The sequence below is a fragment of the Chanos chanos genome, chromosome 3 (assembly GCF_902362185.1).
Source record: "Chanos chanos chromosome 3, fChaCha1.1, whole genome shotgun sequence".
NCBI classification, from domain to species: domain Eukaryota; kingdom Metazoa; phylum Chordata; class Actinopteri; order Gonorynchiformes; family Chanidae; genus Chanos; species Chanos chanos.
This window is the reverse complement of record NC_044497.1, coordinates 43,109,595-43,131,333: the sequence shown is the minus strand read 5'-3', so window position 1 is coordinate 43,131,333 and position 21,739 is coordinate 43,109,595. Positions and strand designations below refer to the sequence as shown.

At 39.9% G+C, this 21,739-nt stretch overlaps 1 protein-coding gene across 2 annotated transcripts; it reads left to right on the top strand.

The window, feature by feature from the left end:
- Positions 1-1,372: 1,372 nt before the first annotated feature.
- rasgef1bb (RasGEF domain family, member 1Bb) lies at positions 1,373-20,472 on the top strand. Of its 2 annotated transcripts, XM_030768693.1 has the most exons (29): positions 1,373-1,525; positions 2,738-2,927; positions 3,068-3,190; positions 3,337-3,474; positions 3,604-3,819; positions 4,005-4,079; positions 4,345-4,437; positions 4,969-5,071; positions 5,400-5,479; positions 5,575-5,670; positions 5,824-5,919; positions 6,074-6,197; positions 6,810-6,882; positions 12,601-12,693; positions 13,137-13,208; positions 13,414-13,495; positions 13,624-13,728; positions 13,848-13,916; positions 14,579-14,659; positions 14,894-14,954; positions 15,084-15,182; positions 15,552-15,621; positions 16,499-16,577; positions 16,838-16,933; positions 17,061-17,111; positions 17,218-17,313; positions 17,479-17,652; positions 17,825-17,905; positions 19,443-20,472. In XM_030768693.1, exons 2-29 carry the CDS (start codon positions 2,745-2,747, stop codon positions 19,479-19,481), a joined length of 2,748 nt encoding a protein of 915 aa, XP_030624553.1. In that variant the 5' UTR covers positions 1,373-1,525; positions 2,738-2,744; the 3' UTR covers positions 19,482-20,472. The 2 variants fall into 2 exon arrangements, with proteins under 2 accessions (XP_030624553.1, XP_030624554.1); XM_030768694.1 differs by lacking the exons at positions 12,601-12,693; positions 13,137-13,208; positions 13,414-13,495; ... (11 more) ...; positions 17,825-17,905; positions 19,443-20,472 and adding an exon at positions 7,011-7,464.
- Positions 20,473-21,739: the final 1,267 nt, after the last annotated feature.

Here is a 21,739-nt window from a genome sequence, read left to right as displayed (position 1 = left end):
ATCAGAGCAAACTGGTTTGAAGATCTCAGTGATTAGAATCTCCCCTGGGGGCTCCGCTTGAGTGACCAAGAGTGTGGGGGAGTTTGCTTGTACTATGTGTTTACAGCCTGAGAAAGGCCAATAGTCTTATTACTGTGTCTGTCCAGAGAGGAAAGGGCTTCAGTGCTGTGGGTGGGATCCAAACTGGAGATCATGCATGAGGACTATCGCTCAGCTGAAGGAGAAGCGGAAGCCCTCAGCAATGAACAAAGCTTTCAGGTGTCTGATGCTGGCGTGGGCGACTGCATCATTCAACAGTAGGCTCACAGAGGTGAATTATTCTTATAGGAGCATCTGAGCGAGGAGCTGAAGAGGGCCCAGCTCAAAATGAAATCCACCCACATTTTAATGTTGGCCTCCCTCTGCCAAACTGCTGTGTTGATGCAATCCAGTGTTTATGTAACAAAACTCCCACTGTAGTGAGGACGGCTTTAGCGACCACGCCACAGGAATCATTTGGACACTTTTTTGTGAGGCTGGCAGTTTAGTGTCCTGTTTACATGACATTGTTCCCTGAGGCAGGGTGCGTTTGACTGACAGCTCTGTAAATGACATGGCTTTCATCATGCGATATGGGTGTGTTTTTATTTATCTTAATAATGTCATGGCACCACCATGTACCCATACGCAACAACAACAACAACAATATAGTAATCGACATGACGGTAATAAACTGACACTATTATGGAATACTACACATAATATCTGGACTGTAAAACACAGAGCAGATAAATACATGCCAATCACTGGAATAAAATGAACAGAAGAATAAAAAGGCAAAATGAAAAAACTCAATTTATTATCTACGCATTAAGTTGAGTTTGCAGGAAAGTAGAGCGTGCTCAGCCTCGTATGGGTGATTCAATACCGTTACCAGTACAGAGGTTTAGCTGAATTGTGTCTGTGACTTCAGGCTATATTTATTTATTTATTTACTTTTTACTTAACAAACATGATTATTTACAAGATATTAAAAAGTCTGTGACAACGAGAAGATAAACAAAACAAAGTCTGAACAGAATGCTTGTGTAATTGTCATTCACATTTCAAAAGTATCACTTTACTGTGTAGCGCAAAAGGGCTTGATGGATGTCGAGTCAACCATTCGGATCACTTGGATATTTCAATTTCTGCGTTCTGTCTTTTGATTGGTCTACACGCTATTGTGGGCGAATCCGCCTTTCCCGGCTTTACACTAAATGCTTTTGAATGCGACGTGGTTAGGAAGAGTTGCAAAGCTACGAGGGTGATAAACACTGTGGATATAACAATTCACTCTTTTCTTTCTGTGCTTGTATAGCTCACATCTATCAGCTGTAAGCTTTTGTATAATAAGGTGATACGAAAGAAAGGATCAAGCCAACGGGAGAGGTGGATTTCTTATTTGAAATTTTTGTTTTAAATAACCGTTTGGAGAACTTAAGGTGGATATTCTTTTTTTGCCTTTCACTTTCTGCTTTAACCCAACGCCATCCTAAAATCCGTGGTAAGTTGGAAAAGATGTTATCAACGTTTAGCAATTTTACCCTTAAATGTGTTCTAAGTCAGCTGTAGGCTGCTCTAAAAATAGTCTAGTTAAAAATCTTAATAGTGAAATAGTGGATCAGTTTTAGATGGGTACGTTTAAATCAAGGAATAGTCTAAGTCTTTTTAAAGACTTTGCCTTTTTCTTTTAACTTCTGATGAGAAGTTGATACGCAGATATGACCAGTATTCAGCCTTTATTGTTTTGATAAGGTTTCAGCCATGTTGTTTTAATTTGCGCCTAGTTAAGTTGTTTTGGTTCTGCAGTGTATATGTTTACCACTGACTTACTCATGCTGTAGAGTGGAATCTGAGATTCCACAAAAGCGGTGGCTTGGCTCCTAAGTAAAGCGGATGAGTCAGAAGTCGTAATGGGGAAAGGCTGGTGTATTTAGGCTGTCTTCCTTGCCTGTGTTTTTCGGTGTGCTTTCCTGTCCCGCTGTCCGACCTATTTTACAAGATCCTTGTATATTTGTCCTTCTACCGTTGTCAGCACAACGGTTGAGAAAAAGAAGGGGGCACTGTTTTACTTTGTGTTTCCTGAACGTTGTTTGACTTGTTCAGCTCCACCAGACCAAGAAGATTAAAGCACATGACCTCACTGACTGGAGACGTTCTCTTTTTAATAGTCTATTAGCTACGTTATCCAGAGTCTAACGTAAGAAGTTCGTATAACAAATAAACTACTGGAAAACTTGTGATAAATCCACGTACTGATTAGTTTTGCACAGTTGTGATTCACCTCCCTGGTATCTGTAATTCACATTTTCTTTAACTTCATGAGTGCCTGATTAAAAGAATGTAATTAAGATCAATTTTAGTTCTTGTCAGTGATGACTGCAGAGGGGCACAGCGCACACATTTTTTCTGTATTCAGGGTCATTTTGAGTCACTTTTTCTGGGCAGGTCTTCCCCTTATTCTTCCTCTATCTAATGTGCCCATTAAGGTGAATATACCGTGCAGATAACAGTACTGTGCACAGTGTCTGTGCTGAGTAGATTAATTCATCAGTAAATCTGCAGTTGTAGAGAAGGCTATCTTAATCCCATAACAGCTTTAAGAGAGCCAATAGTATGTTTAAGGGCTGGAAGGCAACACTAGAGCAAGGCTTAGGCTACAGGCAGCTTTCCTATGTCCATTGACTGAACTGATGATTTCTGTTGATTTCAACAGGCCAAAAATGCCACAAACGACACCATTTGTCGGCAAGTACAGCCCCAATCCATACAGCAGCAGTCACACACACTACCAGCCTCTGGAGGAGAGCTATGGGGGTTTGCATTACCATGACAACAACCTTGTGTCAGGGTCACTGGAGGCTCTTATACAGCATCTTGTCCCAACAGTGGACTATTTCCCAGATGTGAGTTTGTGGTGTTTGTTTGTTTTTTTTGGTTTTTTTTATGCTTTCAAGTTTTGTGAGAGGTGGGGATTCTTTGCTTGTCTTTGGAGTGTGAGTAAGGAAATGCTGACACTTCTTTGCCATTTTTTTAACAATCTTAGAGGTCATATATCTTCACCTTCCTGCTAAGCTCCCGCCTTTTCCTGCATCCCGTTGAACTCATGTCCAGAGTGTGCTACTTGTGTGTGGAGCATCAGAGAGTGGGTGACCCTCAAACAGATAAGGTACCTATATACCTATCCCTAACAGCAGACACACAAGAGAGGAATAAAACAATACAGTTGGTGTTTGTTAGCCCAGAGAATTTGGCTTGAGACGTAATTTGCACCTCATTTCATTGTTTTGTTTTTTTTTCTTTTGCTAATAACAGAAAAGAATTCGGGAAGTAGCACCGAAAATAGTACAACTGCTGACTGAATGGACCGAGACGTTTCCATATGACTTCAGAGATGAGCGTATGATGCGTTGCCTAAAGGAGATGACCCATCGCTTGGCCTTTGGAGATGAGGTCAGCGTTATATTTTTATCAGGGATTGACCAGTAGCGGTGATGTCATCTTTTACAAGCACTCAGATAATGTTTTGAGCTGGTGATGTCATCCCATCATAGTGATGTTTCTTTGTTGTGATGGTGGCAGCTCTCACGGAGGGCCATGCAGAAACTGATTCAGCGTCTACTACGCAAGCTGACCACGCTCGGCCAGTATGAAGAGTCACTGGTTACGACCAACGCTGCTGCCTCCGAGAAACCGGCAGCCCTGAAAGCAAAGCAGCAGTCAGTGCGAAAGGATGACGTTCTGAGTGTGTGTGATGACCCCTTTGTCCTTGCCCAGCAACTTACACACATTGAGATGGTGAGTTAACTCATACTCTCACGTACCCCCAGGCCTAAACGGTCGTTTCTTTGGATGAAGCTGTGGATTTGAAAGTACAAGCTGCCTTGTGCCTGTTTGACGTAATGTACTACAATGTGTCATAAAGGATATTTTCATCACAAATTTAACATCAGTTTTTTTTCCCCATGTTGATCTTCATGTAGGAGAAACTAAGCTACATCGGCCCTGAGGAGTTTGTCCAAGCTTTTGCTCAGAAGAGACCTATGGAGAACCATAAAGTAAGCCTTACGCAATATCTCCGTTTGGAGGTTATGTAAGAAGCCACTAAATGAGTTGTGAATGACTTGATTTTCTAACCTTGATTTGAAAATTATGTAACAATTACATCATATTGAATGTCCCATAGTTGGAGACAAAACACCTACTGTCTTTAAGTTTCTTAATGGTAAATGAATCAGTAATGAGTGTCAGTAAGAGGTGTTTTAACATACAGAAAGATACACAAAGGGTGCAAGAATTCACAATGAAATATTGTTTGTACAGGGTTTCTTCAGCAAGCGGAGGGCAAATAATCTGGAAGCCTATGTTGAGTGGTTCAACAGACTGAGTTACCTTGTGGCAACAGAAATTTGCCTAGTGAGTACCTTATTACTATCACATGTTTAATGTTCATTTGAAACTATTTGTCTCATTGTTTTTACGTTGCTCCAACATAATTGTGATTCAAGATTTAGACACAATAATTTATAACAAGATACTATTTTTAGAACTGTCTGTGTTTCAGCCTAAATTGTAATCTGACTTCATGTAATCATTACATTATGACACAACATAGTATGGCTGGGATTTAATGAGAAATAAGTTCAGTGTTTCTAACTGTACACTTGTACATAGATGCTTATAAGGAAAATCATCTCACACTGATTTTTTTTACTAAGTCAACAATAATTGCTGTAACCTCTTGCTCATTTTCTATGCACAGTAAATTTGCCAGTGGTAAAGTAACTCCTGAATTTGTTTATCTTGTCATGCGCTAGCGAGCGCTGGACAATATATTTAATTAGGCACGGAGTTGACTGGAACACTCAGAGTTAATTGACTTTAGCAGATTTGTTGTGTAAGTTCAACAAACCACAACGGTCACTCTCACTGCTGACTCTCTTGCAGCCTGTGAAGAAGAAGCACAGAGCTCGAGTCTTAGAGTTCTTCATAGACGTTGCAAGAGAATGCTTCAACATTGGCAACTTCAACTCCCTCATGGCCATTATCAGTAAGTGTATGCATTACTACATGGTAATTACATGGTTCATTTTAAATGGATTAAACATCTCGTTCAGCTTAGTTTATTCTGTGCTTCTGTTTCTAAACCATTATTACAATCTTTAACACAGCAAAAAGAATAGTATAATCCCTCCCTTAAAGAGTGAAAGTAACGTTAAGAAATAATAGAATAAAGAAGCAAGAGACTTCCGTGCTACAGAATTGAAATTCTATGTATGTGTCATGGTGGCCTATATTGTATTATATTGTATTACAGTATCTGATGTAGTGATTGTGAATTTCATTCTTTATGGATTTAAACCTTTTCTGCCCATCAGCGGGGATGAATATGGGTCCTGTGTCCAGACTGAAGAAGACATGGGGCAAGGTCAACACAGACAAATTTGACATCTTGGAGGTAAGAACCCGAGAGAACTCTTGAGTGTGTGTGTGTGTGTGTTGTTTTGCAGTTGTGTGCCTATTAAAACGGTATTCTCTTTGGTGTTACTGTAGCATCAGATGGACCCTTCTGGTAACTTCTATAACTATCGTACCGCATTGCGTGGTGCCACACAGAGGGCTTTGACAGCACACAGCAGTAGAGAAAAGGTGAGCCTGTATGTCACACACACTCTTAGAGATCAACAGACCTAACATTTCTATGAATTATGTGTCGGGAGTATAAGAAAATACTAAAAGAGTAGATTTTTTTTTTTTAGAGATTACTTTTGTGCTAAATGATTTGTCATTTTCTCTCTTCAGATTGTCATTCCATTCTTCAGCTTGTTCATCAAGGATATCTATTTCCTTAATGAAGGATGTGTGAGCAGGCTGCCCAATGGTCACATCAACTTTGAAGTAGGTGTAGTTTATGTACCACAATGTTCAAGAATTAAGAGTAATTTCCAACTGATAAAGCTTTAATTATATGCTGAATCTAATGTGTTGAACTGTACATGACACATTTTAATTGTTGATTGAGTTTCTTTTTCTAAATGAATTTTGATTACAGAAGTTTTGGGAGCTGGCCAAGCAAGTGAGCGAGTTTCTCTCATGGAGACAGGTGGTGTGCCCCTTTGAGAGAGACCGGAAAACCCTGCAGTATCTTATCAGTGCACCCATCTTCTCAGAGGATGGTGAGTGCTCTTTATCTGTTTTATCATGTCTTTAAGTGGCTGCACATTACCAATATCACACTTAATCATTTACATTAACGTTAATGTTTGGCAGATGCTTTTCCCCAAAGCGACTTGCATAATAAATATATACAACACATGCAAAGCTAAGCTGACATTACACAGCCGACAACTCGAGTGTTACAGTTGTAAGTGCCGTCACATGGCTGTAAGTGTCATACCACAAAGGCAGAGAATCTAACAACGAAAAACAAACTTATGGACTGATGCACGCTGCAGATCACAGCATGTCCTATACTGATCAGCTAAACTAAACTTTTTGCAGATGAAAATTTACCTTAGCTTAGCTCTGGTAACATTTATGTTTAATTTTGTACGTGGTCCCTTACAAATGTAATAAATAAGTAAAATAAATAAACTCATTGTGACATAATTAAGTCCTATCATAATGCGTCCATCATTGTTATATCGCCGACCACACAAAGGAGAAACATTGTTTCCTCTTTCCCAAAAAAGTGTAAGAATGAGAACGTGTTAGCTGTGTGTATTGTAGTAAAACAGTGAGATACTTCATTAAGAGTCTTCATAACTCATTGTCCCTCCCTATTCCAGAGCTGCAACTGGCCTCATACGAGAGCGAGGGCCCAGAGAACAACATTGAGAGGGATACGCGCCGGTCCCTAAGGTACATACCCAAACACTCCCTCATTTCTCATCTCTCCATCATATTTACACTACTTCAGTCAATACACTATTCCATCAGATTCACACAACCTCAATCCAACTTTTTTTCTCTACACTTTTGTCCAACAGATCATCTCTTAGTAGAATGTGAATAATGACCACAAAAAAATTGGTGACGACTGTGGACCCAAGACTTGTTGACAAGAAGGACCGTTCATCTTAACCTAATGAAGGAAGTGTACAAGTGAAAACATTTCATTTTATTTTATTTTTGTTTCTCTCAGTGAGACTGGAATCTGTTCAGGGCTAAACTCAGTGTAGAATGAATGGTTTTAATAAGCTTATTCCACTTTTGTGAACATATTTGATCATCTCCTTGAAGACTAATGAGCATGTCGCTGGCTGACTTGTTCTGTATTAGTTGACCAAAATATGCTTTATTTGTTTGTGTTGTATGTATGTATATTTGTATTGGCAAACATGTACTCTAGTTTAGATGTATGAGACATCTGTTACAGTATTAAATGCTTTTTGTTTGTTGTTTTATGTTACTTTATAGGTTAATCATTGCCTTACATAAAATAAAACACTGAAGTCAGGTTACCTTTGTGTTGCCTTTTGTTGTACTCAAGAACCTTTTAAAATTAGATAGTGGCCAAGAGTTCTTACCTAGTTGAAGAAAAGCTTTTTCCATTCTGTACAACATGGAATATACTTTATAAATTCTGTGTGAAGTCAGTGCTGTCTCTGCGAAACAAAAGCTGTGTGACTACTCAGTGGCACAGAATGAATCAGTCCAAACACACAGTGCTCTAGCTCCATCTAGAGTTGAGTCAGTAGTTGATGGATTATATTCTAAACCAGGGGTTTTCAATGTTTTTTGACATGCGCCCCCCCCCCCCCCTCCTTTGTCAAAATTTGAACTTGCGCACCCCCCTCCCCCTCCTTTTTCATTGTACTTGCTGGCTTGTGCCTAAAAATCTCCTAATCCTGCACCCCCCCTTGACAGGCAGCACGCCCCTCCCCCCGCCCGGCATGCCCAACAGGTTGAAGACACCTGCTCTAAACACTGCTATGCAGTGACACTGCACTACTATATTTCAGACTCCATTTTACAGCTGTAGTTTAATGAGTTTGTGTTAAAAAAAAAAAAAAGAGAAATTCATAAAGATTACAACTGTGGATTCAAGGAAGTCCAATTTCAGATGTTTGAGGGCACATAAAAGAACATGTAGCAGTTATTAGATTAAATGCTCATGAATTTAGGAAAATTTCAGATTTACTGAGTTTGCGCATGCGTTAACACTTTTTTGTATTCAAGAATATGATATCTATATTAGACAACTGCTCATCTTTCAGAGCTCCCAAAAGGAAGTGAAAGATATACAAACACCAAAGGACTAAAGGTATTTATCTTATAAGAAGAGACATATATATGACAAGAAAAGGGCGATATTTAATAACGTATTTTAGTCCAAGGAGAACAAACATTGTTGTCTGTGATGGTCACTGCTTGCTGTTACCCAGAGGGTCATTGGTTGGGGGAGTAACGTCCTTCAAATGTTAGGTCACACATGAGAGGTCATGTGGCGTGACAAGTGATGGTGTTCTTTAAAAGGATCTTTGCAGACAGGGCATCTGAGCTGCTCTTTCCTGCTCTGCTCCATACTCCGCTCACCTGACAGCGCCCTCTTGTGGTGTGACCTCATGTGACGCACCAGCCCTGAGGTCGTATGGAAAATGATGTTGCATTTGGCGCACCAGTTCTGTCCTGGGAGACAGAGACGAGAGAGGGAAGGGGGTGGAAGAGATCTCACCGAGGAGACCCAAGACTGGTGAACTCTTGAGGTTTTGGGTGAACGCTGTCTGTTACAGAGAAGATCACCGTGCTTGAGAACACTCCCATGCAGCATTACTGAGTTCTGAAGCTTAGATGTCTGGATATTGGTCTGAGTGAGAAAGCTGGGGAAGACAGCGTGCCTGACACCAATCCCGGCTGACATCATCAGCTGGGAGATCTGGGGTATGGACCGTGGTGGCTGGATGAAAGCACTCTTTCTACCCTCGTCCGATCTGGAGATGCCCCGCAAGTCTGTAAGTTTCACCATTTCTCCACAAGACTTGCAATCCTGGTTGCGTGAGTCTCCTCTGTGGGTTTCAGGACTGTATCCTGGGCTCTGCTGAGATTTTTGGACAGCGCAGGAGGCACTGGTGCTGCTCTCTAAAGACTGGCAGCTGAAGGCACCGGAGAGTTGTCCAGTCGTGTTGCGAGCATAAAATTTCTTTACTTTTCCATTGTCACTAAGCTTTAAATCTGGATTTTCCCCATCACTTTCATATACCTCAGACTCTAGAATGTGTCCCCTTTTAGTAATGCTCATATCTAAAATTTCTTGTGGAGGGGTACCCCTATTGTTCTCCAGGTCCCTGGCCAAATTGTGGAAGTCAGCTGTAGGTTTGTTCCATGGCAGTAGACTCTTTGATTTGGTGTGTTTGGAGCACAGCAGTAAATCTGTGTTTAGATGGTTTGATATGTCAGCTTTTCTGTAGTTGAAGCCTGAATATGCCTCTGCGCAGAGAAATCTTTGGTGTACCAGAAATGGATATTCAAAGAGAAAACACTGGCTGCAGGCTGAGCACACAAAAGGAAGGCCAACTAGAATAGAAATGAACATTTTAAAGTACATAGTTTAAAGCAGCCAAAAATGGAGAATAAATCACAAATAATATATTTTTTCTTAACAGATGCTTTTTCTCTATTAGTTTAAAATGTCTATGCTAAGTACACATGGTGGGGCATAAAACATAGGCTACAGTTAATATGGAAGTTCACACTTTTTTTGCATTATCGCGTAAAATTGTTATATTGTCGGTCGTGTCTGGATCAACATATTCTTTCTCAGAATCGCACAGTTCGCGAGTAATGATGTGTTATAATTACACGATATTATTACTCTTAAGAAGAAGAAGAAAAGGAAGAAGAAGAGGAAAAACGTTGTAGTCTACCTGATCTCCGCGATGCGGAACTGATGCTGAGGAGCTCAGCCAACTCTTTCCCGTACCACACCAAAAGCTCCGCATCTTTTCGAATGTTTCTCAGGGTTCTGAAAAACAGCTGTCCGTCCTCCACAAACGCCTCCAAGTTTTGCTCTTTTGCGTTCCTAGCTGTCTGAACCAGCGGCAGCCACCTTGGAGATTCTTTGGAGGTGCTGGCCAGTGAGGTGTCCACCTGCCCAGAATAAGAACGTTTATTAGACACAGAGCATCATCTCGTGTCTACCACGAATAGACAAGACAGTTCGTCTTTTGTGGTACCCAACAGTTTGACAAGAAGTTATAGATATGGCTACAACTGTGAAAATTACCCGGAGCATGTAAGGTGCTGTCCGTCGATCCGTGCTCTTCATGGCAATAAGCACAATAATGTCAACGAGCGAGGTGTGTTTTAAGTCGTATGGTCCAAAGACTGCGCGCCCCAGAATGTCACAGGATGTATACACGCTCATCATCAGTAATCCGTTGCTGAACAGTCACGGCGGTTGCGCTCCTGATCACTTAAAAGTAACTCTTTATTTCTACTCCAACCAAATTAAGCAATTAAGAAAATGGTCCACCAGCTTTCAGTTATCCACTCTAGGAACTGATTTAAAATGGTCAAAGAATCATCATTCCCGTATGCTGCATCAAAAATGCATTAAAAACCACTGCTACGGAAATATTTTCTTCAGGGTCCTTGGACAGTGAAGCTATCAGATGCGGTACCAAACTAGCTGACTCTAGGTTAACTGGACACAACCCTGTTCGATGTGGAGATGCTGTGATCACGAAGTCCAGTGGTTACATTGCCCACACCACTCAAGGAGACAGGTTTTAAACACGACCGTCTCATCTGACAAATGATAAAATGACAAGACTCCTCCTCTGAGGTGTCCTCACTTAAGGATATTCTTCCACTCAGAGGAAATAAGTTTCCTCATGAGTGAGTCATGTATTCTAGAGCTTTACAACACGTTTCTGGCACTACGCAGAAATGAATTATTTTCACAATGCACTTCATATGACAGTGCCTGTGTAATCATAAATCACTTTGCACATATAGTTTGGTATAATGTAATAATTCTCAGTTTGCCTCCGTAAAGGCTTGATTTGTCTTCTGATTTTATTTCCTTCATAATAGTATGTGGACTCAAAGCACAGTACAGTGCCCGCACAACGGGTTGAAAGATGCTTAAATATCTTCTGGGTCACTGCGCAGCGCTCACTTTCCTACTGATAACCACACATCTCTTGCTCAAACGTCCGATATAACATCGCAAAGATTGGCTCGATTATTGTGTTGTCCGTTCTTCTCATTACTGTGCTAACAGCCGTGCGGTGGTGCGTTAATTATCCGTAGACAGTGTCATGGCTGGAGGGTATGTATGATTCCTGAGTAGTTTCACTCTTCATCGACCCACCACCAACACAGACCACCCCAAAGGCCCCAGGGCTTCAGCAAGTGCCACACCCTCAATTCACCAGCCCTGTTTAGAAGATATGAAACATTCAGAGTTGGGTAATGAAAACGGATCGTTGTCGTTCTGTGCTTTACTATATGTGAGATTTGAGTCTACAGCATGATTATAATGTGGCCTGATTTAAAAAGAAGAATGTTAAATTAGACACTGGGAAAAACGGCCGATGTTCCAGAAATATTTGAAAACATCTTAAATCAAGAAAGGATGTTGACAACGTGAATAATACAATTATTAAATTGTTTGAGTCAAGTTTTTGCACGCCTTCAGTTGCTGTTGTAAAGCGCTCTCTCTCACAGCGAACGTCTGCACAGCATCCACAAATGTCACTTGTGCTGGCGCATGCTCACAGAACAGTATTGTGGGGCACTGGTCTTGGATTGCTTTGCAGACGTTTGTACTCCCAATTTACAATTCATCGACAACTAAAATGTTGTTGTATTAAATTTAAATGTGAAAGAAGGCGGAATATCGGATACAGAAGGCGTATTTTTGCCAATTCCTTTAAGGGCTTTCATTCGGTGGAGACCGCATGCCATTATGTCCTGTTGAAGGGGCGTATCATCGCAACAGGGCTGAAGTATTAGTCGCATTCGGAATGTGTGACAAAACTAACAATTATCATTTGAAGTGACAATTATGAAGGATAAAAAGGCGGTGAACGGGAAATTCACGACAGCGGTCACGCTCCTTAAGCTTCTGTTTTTCATGTTGTCCATTCCATTTTATAAAGCCGAGGAGGCATCATGTCATGGAGCCTTTGATTTATACTTTGTACTGGATAGGTAAGTATTATCAAAGCTAATTCACTTGGGGTCAGCTTCATGTTTCTTTGCTCGATTAGACTTGATTATGAGTTGGGGTAGCCTACTTCATCTTAAAAACAAGTGCATGCGCTCTCTCTCTCTCGCACTCTCTCTCTCTCTCTTTGTCATTTGATTCACATTTTCTTAAATATGTAACATGCTGCAATAAGCAAAACAGTTTGATTTTTTGCACTTCTCTTACTTTACAATATGTGCTCATGTTTCATCCTCATAGTCTAAACTCTCCCAATACCAGAGCAACATTGAATGTTTGCCCAATAATGGACGACCTACGCTGCGTAGAGGAGATATTTTTAGGCTCAGTTTCTACACGCCAATATCAAAGACCTTAACATAGTTCCATCGAACCCTTATAAGGTACTATGCGGTCTGTCAAAGGGCTAATGTTCTTTATCGTAGGTCTGGGAGTGTGTCTAACAACTGGTCTGAAATTTATGGATTTGTGGAGCAGCTCACTAGTCGTTTTGTGAGGTAAGCAAACTGTGTGTTTTAATGTTTACACACGTGGAAATAGACAAGAAGGGACAGCCCACCAACACTGCTTTATTCTGTGTAGCTGTGAAATTAAAATTCTTGAATATGCTGTAGGTTTTACATACGGGAGTAGGCAAGACAAACTGCAGTTTCAGCACTAAATCACAACATAGGCTAGCTGAGATGAACATGTGTGGAACTAAATATAAACTTAATTGTGGACCTCTATGTTTAACCTCAGACATTGTATGGTGTGTGTTCATACCAGGCTGTGGTGATTTGACCCAGTTAGAATAAGTGTAGTGTTAGAGAATCACATTAGACTTCAATTCTTGAGAAAGTTGATTACCACCAAACAGTGGGACACTTCCCATTCACACATAAGTCATGTTAAGAGCTCAGCTTCTTACTGTCAGTTGTCTGTCTTTTCTTTGTTGTAGTCCCAAAATGAGGGTGTCTTTCATAGTTTTCTCCTCCAGGGCAGAAATCATTCTGCCCCTTACAGGAAACAGGTATATTTTCAGATGTAATGTTTTCACCTCATAATCTTTTATATTTTATCTGTAAAAGTTTCTGTCTGTCCAGTCACTGAGGTCAGTCCCTAACAACACCTCTCACTTAGTGCAGTTCATATTTATTCTCAGCTCTCTTATAGCATCAATAAGGGTACAGTGATAGCACATTGGTAGTCACTACACTCTTCAACTTTGTTTGTAGAGATGAAATAAACAATGGCTTGGAGGAGCTGAGTAAAATAAGGCCAGCTGGTGAAACATACATGCATGCAGGTATGGCAAAGGTAAGAAGTATTGTATTTACGGAAGCATTTAATATACGGTAAATATTTGCAAGAAATAAACAATGTAATCTATACGAAGACAGAAGATTTATAGGAGCTGTTTGTCATGTGTGTGTTTACCTGTTTAGGCTATAGAACAAATGAAAGCTCAAAACACTAAGGCATCAAGTATTATTATTGCCTTGACTGATGGGAAGTTGGAGGCCTACCCGCACGAACTGACAGTGAAGGAGGTAAGATGGCTCTCATGACAGGGTTTAGTCTGTGAAGGACAATGTCATGTCATTGTAATATTGTCATATTCACAGAGAGTGCCCTCTTGAACATAAGTCCCTTCTTTATCTGAACACAGGCTGATGCTGCCAGAATGTATGGTGCACGGATTTACTGTGTTGGCGTCAAGGACTTTGATGGAGAGCAAGTAAGTTAGGTTCTTAAGTGATTTTTTCCACCAAACAAAGATATCCAAGGGCTTCAGACAAACATATATGAAAGCTTTTTTTCTTGCCTATGTACTACAACTACTAGCCGTAAAACAGCAGAGATAGTTCTGTTGCATTTGATTATGTGGAATAAATGTATGCACCAGAGAAGATATTGATTCATTCACAGTGGTTGAAATGATTACAGGTCACATGGATCTACTGTAGTGATGACAACTCAAACATCATTTGCTCCGATTACTATATGAAAATGTTAGGGGTGAAATACATGAAGGTTGCTATTTGCTTGGAAAGGAAGCTTGATGGAGGCTCCTAATTGGATTTTACCAAGCCCACATCCTGTTCATTTGGCGTTAACATGACATCAAAGCTGGGGCTTCCAAACAGGAAAGAGTTAGGAAGACTACAGAAAGACTGAGCATTTGCAAAGTAGTGTGTGTTGTGTATGTGTGTGTGTGTGTGTGTGTGTGTGTGTGTGTTTTTGTGTTTGTGTGTGTGCATGTGAGTGCCTGAATAGTGTCTGTATGCGTTATACAAGTTATGTATTATGTACATGGATGTGTCTATGACAGTATGCAACGTCTATATCTTGTGTCATTTATTGCTTGTAACAATTTTTTCCATATTATTTTATCCACAGCTCACAGGCATTGCTGACAGTAAAGATCAAGTATTCCCAGTGCTGGCAGGTTTCCAAGCACTCAAAACTATAGTGAACTCGGTGAGGCAAGAGCAAGGACATAGTTCATGTGATCCCATTGAATTAGTGGTATCTAATGTGTCCACTGTAATGTGAAACTGTGTTTTTATCACTTGCATGAATGGTGTGTAATATATTAGCTTATCTGAACTCTTCTTTTTGGCTAGATAACTTGAAAAAATAAGTTAAATACTTGTTACCGTCTTTTTGAAGTGTTTTTTTTGTATTACAACTATTGTCTTGTAATTCTCACAGATTTTAAAGAAATCCTGTATTGAGATTTTTAAAGTAGAACCTTCCAGCATTTGTGTAAATGGTATGTCACAAATACTATACTTTCTTATTCAACATTTAACATTTAATTCTCAGAATTTAATATTTACTTCCTATTAGTTAACTGAGGAAATGAATAACAAACTCTGTTTGAACTGTAACTCTGTTTTAGATTCTTTCAACATTGTCCTGAGAGGCCAGGGTTTCACCCAGGGGAGGACTTCAGAGGGAGTGGTCTGCACTCTGTCTGTCAATCACCAGGAGCCTTATAGTAAGCGCAAACCACATTCTTTTGTGTACTTGTAGCTACTGGGTTTATGACAAGCCCAGTCATGCAAAGCTGGTAGGAAGTAGGGTTGGTCGTATGATGACAGAACCTATAATCCAGTTCACCATGTGGCGAAGGGAGGAGGCGCCTTGGCCCGCTGCAGTGCTGTTATTACACCACACCAAACAAGATCTCAGAATATCGCAGATGTGGTCCTCAAGTAGCTCCAGTCATTTTTGTCATCTGAGGAAGTTGTGGAAGAACAGAGTCCCTCTATTTAAGAGAGCACATGGTACTCTGTGGGCCCATTATTTTATGTAGCAATACTGTCTGAGTATTTTCCACGAGGCAATGAACTCTCTTTTTGCCTAGATGTGAAGCCAAGTGTTGTTCAGAATAGTTATGTCCTGTGTCCAGCGCCGCTGTTGCACGAGGTTGGACAGTGAGTATCATTCTCTTCTTGTGTATATTTACCTTTTTGCCCCTGCTGAAACTGCTCTGGTATCTAGGTTTCTGTTTTCTATCCTTAGGCGAGATAGGGCACTGATAGGGAAAGGTCAGTCCACATGAGCAGCAAATTATCAAAAGGAGTCATTAACAAAGAAATCTCTATGTGGCCGTATGTGTGTGCGTGCATGCGTGCATGCGTGCGTGCGTGCATGCGTGCATGCGTGCGTGTGTGTGTATTTAGCTTGTTGCTGCTCCTTTGTTTACTATGGCACCATGCCTGGCATTTAAGAGCTGTGTCAAAAGTGTAGCACCACAGAACCTGATTCATTTCAGATTGTCTCTCCCTGTCATTCTCACACAAACATGTTTTCATTAGACTTCGTTTTAGTTATTGTTTTCTTCATCAAAATCTGAAAAATTTTAAAAATGTGTGATCTTTCCAAATAATCACAAATCTTTGTTTCCTTCATCTCTCTACCTAACATCATTCATCTGATATTGGTATGAATTCATGGCAGTTATCCATGTGACACAACACCAAATCAGTGGAGACTGTAGCAGTGTAAACACTCGCCTGAGACTAAAATAACACTGTCCAGAGAGACCAGTCCTTCTCTGGTCTTGCGACCAGTCCTTCTCTGGTCTTGCACTGAATAGCTGGTTAAAAAAGTGTTTATGATTAGGTGCTAGGAGTTCCAGTCTTGTCTTCTATGACCTCTTCTTACAAGCAACCAGCTGCATTAAAATGTACCACTGAATACTGGGCCTTATAAGAACAGACATAAATTTAGAGGAGTAGCTTTGAGCAGATGCCATCTACCTGGATGGGTCATAATTTGACTGGTTTGGCTCATTACCCCTTTCAATAGATCAATTGATGTGATGATCAGCTTGAACAATGGCCAGTCCTTCATTTCAAGTCCAATCACTATCTATGCCACTACATGTGTAAGTATGTCAAGACCAATTCCATTCCCACCACATTGCATTACCACACAAAATCACTCTGCTTTGAATGTATGTGCCTGATATTACAATATTTGATGTGTGTGAAATGTCAACAGTTCACACACAGTTTGTCAAACGTAATACTGTTGATACATACAGGATTGATTCCTTTGAATCGGAACCATGTATGTATTTCTCTGTTTCTTCAGCAAATATGCTATTTGCAATGTATTCCTGTCTGTCTGTGATTCTTGTGGTAGTCTCATGGGACAGTGGTAGCTGTGGTGATCTTGGTGTTGCTGATACTGGTGGGCCTGGGTGTATTGTGGTGGTTCTGGCCATTGTGCTGCACCGTTGTAAGTACGCTTCCCTCAAAACACTTAAATGACATAGTAAAAAGCCACACACATTCAAATACTGACCGAACATTTCCTAAGACATCTTCATTTATGATTGTGCACTGTTCATTCCCTTTTACTTCAGGTGATCAGAGATCCCCCTCCCTCTCGGCCTCCCCCTCCGCCCCCAGTGCCTGTGAGTAGATTGGAGCTTGGTTTAATGAATCACGAAATACAGACAAAATGTAGCTTTGTTGATGGTTTGTAGCAGCTGGTCTTAGTTCCCAATGACTAATTACCAGGAGCCAGAGGAAGACCCATTGCCCAAGAAAAAGTGGCCTACAGTAGATGCATCTTACTATGGAGGAAGAGGAGCAGGAGGAATCAAACGCATGGAGGTGACCTAATGAAGTGTCTTTAGAAATGCATGCTTTCATTCTACATGCTGTCAGTAAAATGGTAGATTTTAAATTCAAGAATGCTACATGCTGCAAAGCACTATTTCGCACAGATTTTTTGTGTTGTTCTCGTTGCACCATTTAGCTCTCTCTGATTGCTCCCAGGTTCGCTGGGGAGAGAAAGGTTCCACAGAAGAAGGGGCACGGCTAGAGAAAGCCAAGAATGCAGTGGTCACAATGCCAGAGGAGGTAGAAGAACCTATTATAAGAAAACCACCTCCCAGACCACCCCCTGTTTATCAACCTCAACCCCAACCCAAATGGTATACACCCATTAAGGTGAGTCCAGATGGTGTGGGAAATTGAACAGAGTCAGTTTTGGGCAAAAATGTGAGTAGAGAAGGACAAATGTTATTGACCATAAGTTACTCAAAAGCAGGATTAGTACAAACACGTAATGCTGGTGGCCCATTTTAGACATGTGGTGTGCGTTGATGTGGTGTGTTTTCAGGGCCGTTTTGATGCTCTGTTGGCATTGCTGAGGCGACAGTATGATCGAGTTGCTGTGATGAGACCCACAGCAGAGGACAGCGTAAGTGTTTTCATCTGCAATGCTAAAATCAATTAATTGTAACTGTGGTGAAATGAAAACTTGATACATTCATCTCATTATTGTTTGCTCATAAGAGACTGAAAATGAAAGAATCATATTCCTAAAATGAGGTTGTAATGCACATTAGCGCTCTGAAAAAAAAAAAGAAAATGTATATAGGTCTTTCTGAGCATCAGTATGGCTGTAGGGCTTGATTTGTAATTGTGCTTGTGTTTCCATAGATTGAACAATTAAGAAGATAATGATTTAACTGCAGACCAGTCATTGTGATAATGAGTCGGTGCTCAGTTGTTTATATGATGGTTTGGTACAGCATCTCATTAGCGCTGCATGCTTAGGACAGACTCGTCAGTGCTAACGAGCAGGAAAAGGGAGGCTGACAGCCCTGTCATTACCAGTGGAGTTGACAGGACACAACCCACATGCACATACATAGCCACTGTCTGTCCCTTTGTTTGTCAGTAAGGCTGGATTTGATGGTGTGGCTGGTCATCTGAGGCTAACCCATCACTTTTTCTCCAGCCTAAGTGTCATTAGGCTGAGGTCTAGGGCAGGACTGTCGGGGCTCAAGCCATCATTAACGGACCAGAGACAGGCAGAGTTGGGCTCGTGCCCCAGTACCCCACATTAGTGAATGACCTTTACCATGAACCCGCACTACCCCAGATGTTACATCATTTTTTAATTAGGGTTCACTGTAAGACCCACATTTCACGTTTATTCAGTTTCCATTTTCTTTTAAATATGATGTAAATCAGCAGTAGAGCAATGATATGCGATGTGTATGCTGAGCGATAAAGATGGGATAAGGTTCATCGCCATTTCCATATGCATTTGAAAAAGGTTATATTTTCCTCAGCTTAAATGTAAAATATAACTGTTTAAATATTACGAAGTCAAATTTTATACACAAAACACTCCTCTTTTTTTTTATTGTTACTTTCTCAGAGCTTTGGGTTCCTCTGGGTTTTTTTTAATGTCAAGCTGTGTGCTGGTACTTGCTCTCTAACCAGACTATTCCCATGGTGCTCTTTGTGACTCTCTGTGACACAGAGGTGACTGTATTTCAGACTCGCTGCTTATTCTTGCATACGACCAGCTTGATTAATTCCATGTCACCTATTAAAGTCAAAGTCTTCTTTACTGAGTTCAGTTATCATAAATTATAAATGTCAATGTGGCTTAATATTATCAGGATGATTTTTAGATCCAGTTCCACTGATCTGGTTTGTAGTTCATGTGAATTGCAGTAATATGGGAGTACCAGCATAAAAATGAGGACACGCAGGTTTGACAGCTGTAGTCAGGATGGCGTAAAGCAGTGGACAGCAGGTCACTGAGACAGACAAGAATTAATAGAGAGCAATTGCCATTGTCACATTTCACATTTATGTGTTTTAATGAGGTAAATAGTAGTTAGCGAGGGCAAGTTATTGCCTGAAGGAATGCTGGCACTCTTTAGTCTTAAATCTGTAATTTTGCTTAACATCACACTTTTGTTTCGTGTGTGTTGCAGGGCCGGTGTATCAAATTTACTCGGATTCAGCAGCATTAGGTCAAACGTGTCCCTCTGAAATGTCTGAAGTGTCTGCTGTTGCACTCTGCGTGCTGTTGCATGTACAATGACCCGGAGAGCTGAAAAGGAGTGTGTGTTGTTGCACTTTGCTTTTTATCTTTCTAAATTTTTACTTTTGACACTGCTGTGATGGTTCCCATACTGTGTGATGCCTTTCTTGGTCAGGGCTTTGAATGGGTGCTTTGTAACCTTAAATTATGAATGACACTTGATTGTTAGACTATCATGGCAGTCAGATTGTCAACTATTTTTAATTGGATACATGTGCCTTCATACACCATTTATGGTCTTTTCTGTATGTGGTTATAATATTATGTTTTGTCAACATAACTGTGCCTTCTTAACAGAAACATCTAAACATTACATCTATGAAGGTAATAATGAATTATTACAAAGATATCAAGGACTAATAAGGTTGGGACTACATGTTTTGTTAAAGGGAGACAGGCAGCTAGTGTGATATATGACATAAACTGTATCATTTAACATTTGGTCTAATAATTTACTCATTAATAACAAATGTTGTTGGTGCATACAGTTGTTATTTATGGTAACAGGTTTACCATGGCTCAATGGATAGAAATCTCTTGAACATGAGCTAGATAGGATTTTACATAATTTGACGGAAAAGAGACTAACAAGTTGTAATTTTCTTATAAATTATGTTAACGAACCTTTAATTTTTTGTCATTATTAGGAGCTCTTTGATATTAAATGATTATATATCAGTCTGGAACATATCTGTCCTTCAGTTTTATGTTTGTTACAGTTATGAGAATATGTCTGAATATTTAAAGGGATGGGAGGGTAAAATAATATTGGAGTCTGGCTTTTGCATTAAGACTAGCAATCTAAGGCTTAATTCCAAGCTCGCTGTCTGTCCATGTAATCCTATGCATGAATGGAATAGTGATGGTGCACAGAATCTCACAGAATGTTATCACTTTTTATTGGATAATAAACAAATGAACAGTGTGAACAAGGTTCTGATTATGTTCTTAATTATTATTATTGTTACAATTTTTTTTTTTTTTTATCGTTTTGATTAAAAGTGTAGACCAAGGCAGCCATGTTGCTTATAAGCCTCTGTTTGCCTATTATAAAAGACTGAAAATACTTTGTCTGGGATTTGCAACGCCAGTAAGGCTCAAGAACATGAAATTATTTGTTTTAACAGACACTGTGTTACAATACAACCACGATATGTTCTTAAATCTGATGAGCAGCACAATTGCACTGATAGTATAATCTCTTGTGTGGACTTGACTCTTAAATAAAATTTGATAGTCAACTTTCTGTTTTCTATCTCAGGGGAACGTGTGGACAGAGAGATTCTTCATGTTTTTAATCATTTAATCATTATTTCATGAAAAAAGCAAAAACAAAAGAAAAGCAAAATTAGGACTGACATGAAGAGCACTGCCCAAGAGCAACTGTTTAAGACTGAAGATTTTATTTTTTTTTAGATTTACGACTGATGTAGTTAGAACAATAATTATATATTGTCAGAATGAACGGGGATTTAGACAAAATGCTGTTGCATTATCACAACAATATAATATAATATAATATAATATAATATAATATAATATATAGGTTACTGTAAAAATGCATATCCACTGGAATTTTATTTTGCCCATTGTTTTAAGACTGTAATCCTTCACTATTTCTTTTGTGCTAAGACAATACCCTGGTTCGCTTCAAAGATCAGCATAATAGATAAGTAATACATAATATTCCTGTGATTTTAGGGAATGCTAATGCATTCCCATTTCTTTTGGTCATTTCTGTCATTTCAGACGCGTCTTTTTGTCGCTTATAAACAATTTGTCGCAGGGCGTTTGTGTCATACATGTCAAGTCAGCCGTTTTTTTTACCGGCTCGGTAGCTAGCTGCCAGTTGCCGACATCATGCGGCAAATAATTCGTTTAACCCTAATTACAGTGTTACCACTGACGGCAGTTTGAACGCATGAATTAAATGTTGGATTAACCCATCCAGGTAAGTGGTTTGCACTTTTCCGTGAGAATATAATGTGATTACATTTTAAAAATTTGGCTAGCCCGGTAGCCAGGATGCTAGCAATACAGATGTTGTTGACTGCTTGCTTGCTCTCTTTGTACCTTAAGGCCAATCTAGCACCATACGTTGAAAAGCTAGTTTTCCAACTTTGTGTTAACAGTGCTATTAAACTAAATGTTGAGTACTTGTTTATGTTTAAGCAAAATCTCTGCTTA